This window comes from Sphaeramia orbicularis, unplaced genomic scaffold (genome assembly GCF_902148855.1).
Source record: "Sphaeramia orbicularis unplaced genomic scaffold, fSphaOr1.1, whole genome shotgun sequence".
NCBI lineage: Eukaryota > Metazoa > Chordata > Actinopteri > Kurtiformes > Apogonidae > Sphaeramia > Sphaeramia orbicularis.
In genome coordinates this window covers 37,020-47,371 of record NW_021941685.1, presented here as the reverse complement: position 1 = coordinate 47,371, position 10,352 = coordinate 37,020, and the positions used below count along the sequence as shown (strand labels likewise).

General features: G+C 38.7%; 1 protein-coding gene across 1 annotated transcript in view; it reads left to right on the top strand.

The window, feature by feature from the left end:
• Positions 1-6,602, top strand: part of LOC115416805 (H-2 class II histocompatibility antigen, A-Q alpha chain-like) — a 7,393-nt gene extending 791 nt beyond the window's left edge. The window contains exons 2-3 of the mRNA XM_030130685.1: positions 4,768-5,083; positions 6,339-6,602. Coding sequence (XP_029986545.1) covers positions 4,768-5,083; positions 6,339-6,460 — 438 coding nt within the window. The 3' untranslated portion in view covers positions 6,461-6,602. The remainder of the gene's footprint in view (positions 1-4,767; positions 5,084-6,338) is intronic.
• Positions 6,603-10,352: the final 3,750 nt, after the last annotated feature.

Sequence of the window (10,352 nt, the reverse complement as noted above, 5' to 3'; positions counted from 1 at the left end):
CAAAAATACAGAAAAAATAAACAAAAAGTCCAATAAGCATTGCCATACACATATTAAGTCAAAACTAGTACTAACACAACAACCCCGCTGAATTCTTGAGCATAAAAATAACACATTTACAACATAGTACCCACTACCCATAATGCACTGCGGCAAACATGCCACATTATGTTGAATTTATTAAACACATTGAATTTACCAAATATCATTATGTTTAATTTACTAAACATCATTATGTTGAATTTATTAAACATTACATTGAATTTATGGTATTAATCATCATTGGTGGACGGCAAACGCTTTGGGACAAACTTCATTTTTTAAGTGACTGCGTTGACTAAATTGTATTAAACAGTATTGAATATTCCCAAGACTTGTATTATTATTTAAATGTAATGTAACTCTCTTGTTTTTTTCACTAAAAATGAATTTATTAAATATTTTCAACATAAATACATTGCATAAGGATTACTACATGGGTTTTCCATTTCTTTGAGTGTGAGTCGCCCACAGGGCATGTTGTAAAAATAGAACGAGTCACCACTGAGCTCTGCCTAACGACTGTATTGAATTCAAAGTTCAATATTGTGCTGTAAGCTAACAAGTGGGTACAGTAACGCCTGGGACTTGGGAGCTAGAAGAACTATGGCAGAAAAAAATACTGTTTTCATGAGGAGTGGGAGGAAGAGTTTTTTTTGTTGGAATCGAACCCAGGACCTTCTGCCTGTGAGGCACCAGTGCTAACCACTGCACCACCGTGTCACCCATTATTAACTTCAATTCAGTTCAAAAAACTTTGTCTCCAAGGGGCAATTCAAGGCACACAGAGCAGCATTTGAAGCAAAGAACAAAGGATGAAAGTAAAAATAAATAAAATGAAATAAAATAAAATAAAATAATAATAATAATAAGTTCAAATGCAATAAAATAAAAAAAACAAGTATGCATGTACAGTACACTCAAAAAAATAATTGAGCCGCAAATGTTGACTTTATGTATTTTAATTACATGTAAATTTTCCATGTAATTTTATTACATAAGTTTAATGTAAAGAGTTGCATTTAATACAATGTTTTTTCTATCATATTGAGTCAATATGAATAAATTAAAGACCTTCAGTCAGATTTGCTTTAGTTAATGCAAACTTTTACATAAACTGTGTTTGACTGTGACGCTCAGCCTTTTTATGTGATCTAGTAAATAAAGTTTACTTTAGTTGTTTAGATTCACTTTATACTAAGCATATTCACATTATATTTGACTTTTTCAGATAAATAAACTTTAAATCTCATATATTTCAGTTACATTTTACTTTAAAATATTACTTCATGTTTATTAGAGCCAAGAATCATTTTTTTGAGTGTATATGACTTTTTATCTCATAATTATGAATTTGTATGTCATAGTTTTGTTTTTGTTTTTTTCCCTTTTCTTCAAAGGCAGAAATGGGCTTCCACACAGTTAGGTCCCTCTTGCTGAAAAACACAGTGGGATGGGGGAGGGGCATAGTCGGGGTGGGGACTCCAGAAGTCTGGTTCTGTGTGACAGCTCAGGTGTTACTGAGACTGGGAGGAGGAAGAAAATGAAAGGTAGCTGTCAGCTGAAATGTCATTGTACCAGGTTCAAATAAATGACCAGATAAACTAAATGAATGAACTGAACTCTATTCTGGGCGACACGGTGGTGCAGTGGTTAGCACTGGTGCCTCACAGACAGAAGGTCCTGGGTTCCATTCCAACACCAGTCGACGGGGGGTGGGACCTTTCTGTGTGGAGTTTGCATGTTCTCCCCGTGTCTGCGTGGGTTCTCTCTGGTACTCTGGCTCCTCCCACCATCCAAACACATGCACTGATAGGTTAATGGGTTAATCTAAATCCCCCATAGGTGTGAATGTGACAGTGATTGTTTGTCTCTATATGTTCAGTCTGAGATGAACTGGAGACTGGTCCAGGGTGAACCCGCCTTCACCCATATGTAGTTGGGATAGGCTCCAAGAGACCCCCGTGACCCTAGTGAGGATAAAGTGGGTTCAGAAAATGAATGAGTGAATGAATTTAATAATTATGAGATAAAAAGTTGTAATTATGAGATAAAAACTCATAATTCTAAGATAAAAAGTAATAAACTGTACATGCATACTTTTTAAATTTTATTGGATTTGAACTTATTATTTTTATTACTGTTATTATTATTATTTTATTTATTTATTTATTTTACTTTTTACTTTGATCCTTTGTTCAGTGACACCTGCTGGTGGTTTATGATATGACATAATGGGAATGTCCCCACGGGGGGGGGAAGACCTGACAAAAATAAAACTGTGAAATTTTGATAATTAAGGTGATTTCAGGGAGACCAAGGTCTCCCCGAAAATTGTGACTTAAAATCAAATTTTTATCTGTTAAAATATGCCTTTAATTCATATTTGAAGTGAGGTCCTCACGCGGCAGGTTCTAGAAAACGCTGAAATGAGGTCCTCACCGGGCACAAAAACATGTATATGTGTGTGTGTGTGTGTGTGTGTGTGTGTGTAGGTGTGTGTGTGTGTGTGTCCAGTTGTCATCCACTCATTAGAACAGACATCAGTTTGTCCTCAGTGTGTGTGTTCAGACAGTTTCAGTGTAGGTGAGGATGTGCAGCAGTGTGGTCTGGGAGGGGTTCACACTAGTGTGGACCAGGTCTGTGCTGGAGCCACTGACCCTGTGCAGGTCTGTGCTGCAGGTTCCTTCAGCATGTTCTCACAGGTCAAACATTACAAAGTAAACACATGCCTGTAGTGGAGCTGCTGCAGGAAATGAACAGAAGTGTGAGTTTTGTAGGTGTGGTAATCCAACACAGTTATAAGAATTAGAATTTAAACAGTTCTACCAACAGTCTGAAGTGTTACCATGGTTTATCATTATAGCAGTTATCAGTACAGCCTGAGGTAGAACCCATCCTGTTAGGTCTGTACTGCACACAGGAGAGGGAGAGGGAGAGAGAGAGAGAGAGAGGGAGAGAGAGAGAGGAGAGAGAGGAGAGAGAGAGAGAGAGAGAGAGAGAGAGAGAAAGAAAGAAAGAGAGGAGAGAGAGAGAGAGAAGAGAGAGGAAGAGAGAGAGAGGAGAGAGAGAGAGAGGAGAGAGAGAGAGAGAGGAGAGAGAGGAGAGAGAGGAGAGAGAGGAGAGAGAGAGGAGAGAGGAGAGAGAGAGAGAGAGAGAAGAGAGAGAGAGAGAGAGAGAGAGAGAGAGAGAGAGAGAGAAAGAAAGAAAGAGAGAGAGAGAGAGAGAGAGGAGAGAGGAGAGAGAGAGAAGGAGGGAGGTGGACAGTTGTGTGTCAGTAGTCATCCTGGTCTAGTGGGTCTGTTCCACTGGTGGAACCTGGTGTGGGGGGGCAGGTCTGTAAAGTGTGGACCATGTGTCTCTAATTCTTCTTCTTCTTGTGGTGGTTCCATACATGTCACTGTGGTCAGAACAGACTGGTTGTGTGTTGCCTTTGGCTGGGCCTAAGCTCCGCCTCCTCAGCAGCTTTATGGGTGGAGCTGTTCCAGATGAACCCTGCCTCTAAGACCACACCCATATGAACATAGTCAGCCTGTGGAAGCAGTGTCAGGTGTGGTCAAACACAGAGTGGACTAAACACATGTTTGTAGTACTCCTACCACACAGCTCCATATGTCACATTCATCAGGACAAACACATGCTCCATGTGTTGAACTACTGTGACCATCTGACCTGAGGAACCCTCAGTGTGTCTGTTAGTGGGTCAGTTTATACATGTGTTTGTGTGAACAGTGAAGTTTGGACAGTTTTCCACCTTCAGTAAACCTTCAGTGTGTCACTGTTAGTAAACCAGTTTATACAGGTGTTTGCATGTGCAGTGAGTTTGGACATGTTTTAACACACAAACCTTCAGTAGATCTGTCCTTTGGTGTCCAATGTCACTAAGTTTTGTTTCATTCTGTGTAGATGATGAATCTGAATTTAAAAATGAAGCAAACTAGACTCAAAGCACTTTATTCAAAGAACAACCGTCCTTCTGCCATAACCTGACCAGAACTCATACCCTTTGAACTGCAGTCATTCAGCTCAGTTTTGGAAGTTGAAGATGTTTCAGAGACAGATGGACACCATGTCCTGAAGAATGCTGCTGGAGTGTTGGATTACAACCAGTAAACACTGGACTGACAGGAACTGAGTGGACATCTGAGAGTGGGAGATGACCATGAGCTCATAACATGACCATGTACACAGATATGACATGAACATCAACCACAGCCCATAAATAACAGCTACAAATGCAGGTTAGACCAGAGGTCAGAGGGGGTGGGCTCCTCAGGACAGTTAAAGGTCTGACCCACCATCAGTGATCTGATCAAAGACAGAGGAGCAGATGGAGCTCAGATCACAGAACCACATCTGGACCAGTACAGGAGGAGACTCCATCAAACAGTAAAGCATCCTGTCTGCTGTTTAAAGGCCTTCATCTGGACACTCACATACTGAAGATGTCAACCAGAACCAGAACCACAACCACAACCAGAACCAGAACCACAACCAGAACCAGAACCAGAACCAGAACCACAACCAGAACCAGAACCACTGAAGGATCCACTTTATAAACCCAGACCTTTGACTGTGAACAAACCCATTAAAGTTTAAATGTTCAGAGCAGATTTAAAGAATGAAACATGTAAAACTGAAACACAATATTATTAACAATAACTGAAGCTTTCAGATAAAACTGTAGAAAAAACTGAACATGTTTTAATCATGTGTTAAAAATGTTAAATACTGACGTGGATCTACTCTGTGTTCTCAGACGCTCCTTCTGCTGTCCTCATCTATCCTAAAGAAGACGTTCTTCTGGACGTCCAGAACACTCTGGTCTGTCACGTGTCTGGGTTCTATCCCGCTCCCGTTCAGGTCCAGTGGACCCATAACGAACGGAACGTGAGCGGCGCCGCCACCGGGAACGTTCCCTACCCCAGCAAAGACGGAACCTTCAGCCAGATCTCCAGACTGGAGTTCACCCCAAAGCAGGGAGACATCTACAGCTGTACAGTCCAGCACCCAGCACTGAGCACACCACTGACCAGGATATGGGGTAAGGACCAGGAAACACTGACCACTGACTGACCACTGACTGAACACTGACTGACCACTGACTGAACACTGACTGAACACTGACCAGGATATGGGGTAAGGACCAGGACACACTGACCACTGACTGACCACTGACTGAACACTGACCAGGATATGGAGTAAGGACCAGGACACACTGACCACTGACTGACCACTGACTGAACACTGACTGAACACTGACCAGGATATGGGGTAAGGACCAGGACACACTGACCACTGACTGACCACTGACTGACCACTGACTGAACACTGACCAGGATATGGGGTAAGGACCAGGACACACTGACCACTGACTGACCACTGACCAGGATATGGGGTAAGACCAGGACACACTGACCACTGACTGACCACTGACTGAACACTGACCAGGATATGGGGTAAGGACCAGGAAACACTGACCACTGACTGACCACTGACTGAACACTGACTGAACACTGACCAGAATATGAGGTAAGGACCAGGACACACTGACCACTGACTGACCACTGACTGAACACTGACTGAACACTGACCAGGATATGGGGTAAGGACCAGGACACACTGACCACTGACTGACCACTGACTGAACACTGACTGAACACTGACCAGAATATGGGGTAAGGACCAGGACACACTGACCACTGACTGACCACTGACTGAACACTGACCAGGATATGGGGTAAGGACCAGGACACACTGACCACTGACTGAACACTGACCAGGATATGGGGTAAGGACCAGGACACACTGACCACTGACTGACCACTGACTGAACACTGACTGAACACTGACCAGGATATGGGGTAAGGACCAGGACACACTGACCACTGACTGACCACTGACTGAACACTGACCAGGATATGGGGTAAGGACCAGGACACACTGACCACTGACTGACCACTGACCAGGATGTGGAGTAAGGACCAGGACACACTGACTGACCACTGAGCACATCAACCCAATCAGAGGCCAGTGTACTCTCTCTTTCTCCCTCCCCCCCTCCCTCTCCCTCTCCCCCCCCCTCCTCTCTCTCTCTCCCTCTCTCTCGCTCTCTCTCTCCCTCTCTCTCTCTCCCTCTCTCTCGCTCTCTCTCTCTCTCTCTCCCTCTCTCTCGCTCTCTCTCTCTCTCCCTCTCTCTCGCTCTCTCTCTCTCTCCCTCTCTCTCGCTCTCTCTCCTCTCTCTCTCCCCTCTCTCTCTCTCCTCTCTCTCCTCTCTGACCTCTTTTCTTTGTGTCCAGATGTGGACGTTCCTCAGTCCAGTGTGGGTCCAGCTGTCTTCTGTGGTCTGGGACTGACCGTTGGTCTTCTGGGCGTGGCCACCGGAACCTTCTTCCTCATCAAAGGAAATGAGTGCAGCTGATTGGCTGACAGTTGTGATGTCATCCCTGTTCTCCATCATCATGTGTTTTTCCTGTTGTCTTTTCCTCCTGTCGTTCATATCTGACTCATTATTGGCTGGTGTAAACTCTGCTCTGTTTATAAATGAGGACCTGGAGGACCTTCACACTGTTATCCCTGTGTTTCTGTGTCCACTCTGGTTCAAATAAAACAGAAATGACAACTTTTCCAGTTTTTTCACCAACGAAAAAAATCAAAAACAGGTGCAGAGATCTACATTTACTCTGCTTTAAAAATATGATGTGGATGGAAGAGGAGTACTCCTGAAATACATTCTGGAACGTGTCAGTCACAAAGTATTTTATGAACGACCGGTTCATATTCATTCATATTAGTACACATTATTATCCATTAGTACACATTTTCACATTAGTACACATTTGTTCACATTAGTACACATTAGTACACATTTGTTCACATTAGTACACATTAGTACACATTTGTTCACATTAGTTCACATTAGTACACAGTTTTTCACATTAGTAAACATTAGTACACATTTGTTAAAATTAGTACACATTAGTACACATTTTTTCAAAATAGTACACATTATTCTACATTTGTTCACATTAGTACACGTTAGTACACATTTGTTCACATTAGTTCACATTACTACACATTCATTCACATGAGTACACATTCCTTCAAATTAGTACGCATTAGTACACATTTGTTCATATTAGTATACATTCGTTCACATGAGTAGACATTACGACAAATTCGTTCACAGTAGTACACATTAGTACACATTCATTCACATTAGTACACATTAGTACATATAAGTACACATTCGTTCACATTAGTACACATTCGTTCACAATAGTACACATTAGTACACTTTTTTCACATTAGTACACATTACTACACATGACTTCATATTTGTTCACATTAGTACACATTACTACACATTCGTTCACATTAGTTCACATTAGTTCACATTTTTTCACATTAGTACACATTAGTACACATTTGTTCATATTTGTTCACATTAGCAAAAATTAGTACACGTTTGTTTACATTACTTCAATTTAGTACACATTTGGTCACATCAGTACACATTAGTACACATTTATTCACATTAGTACACATAAGGTCACATTCATTCACATTAGTACACATTAGTAAACAGTACACATTTTTTCACATTAGTACACATTAGTACACATTTGTTCATATTTGTTCACATTAGCAAAAATTAGTACACGTTTGTTCACATTACATCAATTTAGTACACATTTGGTCACATCAGTACACATTAGTACACATTTATTCACATTAGTACACATAAGGTCACATTCATTCACATTAGTACACATTAGTAAACAGTACACATTTTTTAACATTAGTTCACATTAGTACACATTAGTTCACATTAGTTCACATTAGTACACATTAGTTCACATTAGTTCACATTAGTACACCTTTGCTCACAATAGTTTACATTAGTACACATTAATACACATTTGTTCACATTAGTTCACATTAGTACACATTTGTTCACATTAGTTCACATTAGTACACATTTGTTCACATTAGTACACATTGATACACATTTTTTCCACATTAGTTCACATTAGTAAACATTTGTTCACATTAGTACACATTAGGACACATTAATACAAATTAGTACAGATTTTTTCACATTAGTACACATTTGTTCACAATAGTTTACATTAGTACACATTAATACACATTTGTTCACATTAGTACACATTTGTTCACATTAGTACACATTGCTACATATTTGTTCATACTAGTACACATTAATACACATTTTGTTCACATTAGTACACATTAGGACACATTAGTACAAATTAGTACAGATTTGTTCACATTAGTTCACATTAGTACACATTTGTTCGCAATAGTTTACATTAGTACACATTAATACACATTTGTTCACATTAGTACACATTTGTTCACATTAGTACACATTAGGACACATTAATACAAATTAGTACAGATTTTTTCACATTAGTACACATTTGTTCACAATAGTTTACATTTGTACACATTAATACACATTTGTTCACATTAGTACACATTTGTTCATATTAGTACACATTGCTACACATTTGTTCATACTAGTACACATTAATACACATTTTGTTCACATTAGTTCACATTAGTACACATTTGTTCGCAATAGTTTACATTAGTACACATTAATACACATTTGTTCACATTAGTACACATTTGTTCACATTAGTACACATTAATACACATTTTTTCACATTAGTTGACATTAGTACACATTAGTACACATTTGTTTATATTAGTTCACATTTAATAAAATTAGTACACAGTTGTTCACATTACTTAACATTAATACACATTTGTTCACATTATTACAAATTTGTTCACATTACTACACATTAGTAAAGATTTGTTCACATTAGTTCACATTAGTACACATTTGTTCACAATAGTTCACATTAGTACACATTAATACACATTAGTTCACATTTGTTCACATTAGTACACATTAATACACATTTGTTCACATTAGTACACATTTTTTTTAATATTTGTTAACATTTGCAAAAATTAGTACACAATTCTTCATATTACTTAACAGTACACATTAGATCACATTAGTACACATTTGTTCACATTAGTTCACATTACTACATATTAGTTCACATTAGTACACATTTGTTCACATTAGTACACATTAATACACATTTGTTCTCAATAGTTCACATTAGTACACATTAGTACAGATTTGTTCACATTAGTTCAAATTAGTACACATTAATACACATTTGTTCACATTAGTACACATTAGTAAAGCTTTTCACATTAGTTCATATTAGCACACATTAGTTCACATTAGTACACATTAGTTCACATTAGTACATATTAATACACATTTTTTCACATTAGTACACATTAGTTCACATTAGTACATATTAATACACATTTGTTCACATTAGTTCACATTAGTACACATTTTTTCACATTAGTACACATTAGTACAGATTTGTTCACATTAGTTCAAATTAGTACACATTAATACACATTTGTTCACATTAGTACACATTAGTAAAGCTTTTCACATTAGTTCATATTAGCACACATTAGTTCACATTACTACACATTAGTAAAGATTTGTTCACATTAGTTCACATTAGTAAACATTTCTTCACATTAGTTCACATTAGTACACATTTCTTCACATTAGTACACATTAGTACAGATCTGTTCACATTAGTTCATATTAGCACACATTTATTCACATTAGTTCACATTAGTACAGATTTGTTCACATTAGTTCACATTAGTGTAAAAGAGTCAATTATTTAGCAGCACTGTGGGTATGTATATTATATTGTGTATTGTTATAATTACACAAAATCTGTTCATTTTATTTTAATTTCTTTTGGTTTAGTACCTGACATTGTGGGCCTCCGGATCAGTGTGTGTGGAACTTTTTGTTTTGGTCTGTTCCCCATCGAACAGTTTACAGTGTAACGCTGCGCACTATAACTGGAGTTTTCGCGCCTTTGCCTCCTCCCTTTTGTTCCGGTTTTCTGTGGGAGAGGTAAGCAGCCGTGTAGTTTGTGAAAATTTTTGGTTTAACTTCTGTTAATTTAATTTTTTTTCATGAACCAACTAGTTTAGGCAGTATTAGGCACTTGTAATGTATTTAAACATATTTCTTTATTATTTGGTTTGTGCAGGAGTGCGCTTTACGTGGGGTACTGACCGGAGGTCTTTATGTTTTATCATTTCGTCAGATCAATAAACGGAGACTACCTCCAAAGACACACACATGCGGGTCTCATCATTAAAAGAAAAAAGAACACAACGCAGAGTCCGACACCACCGGTTACATTAGTACACATTAATAC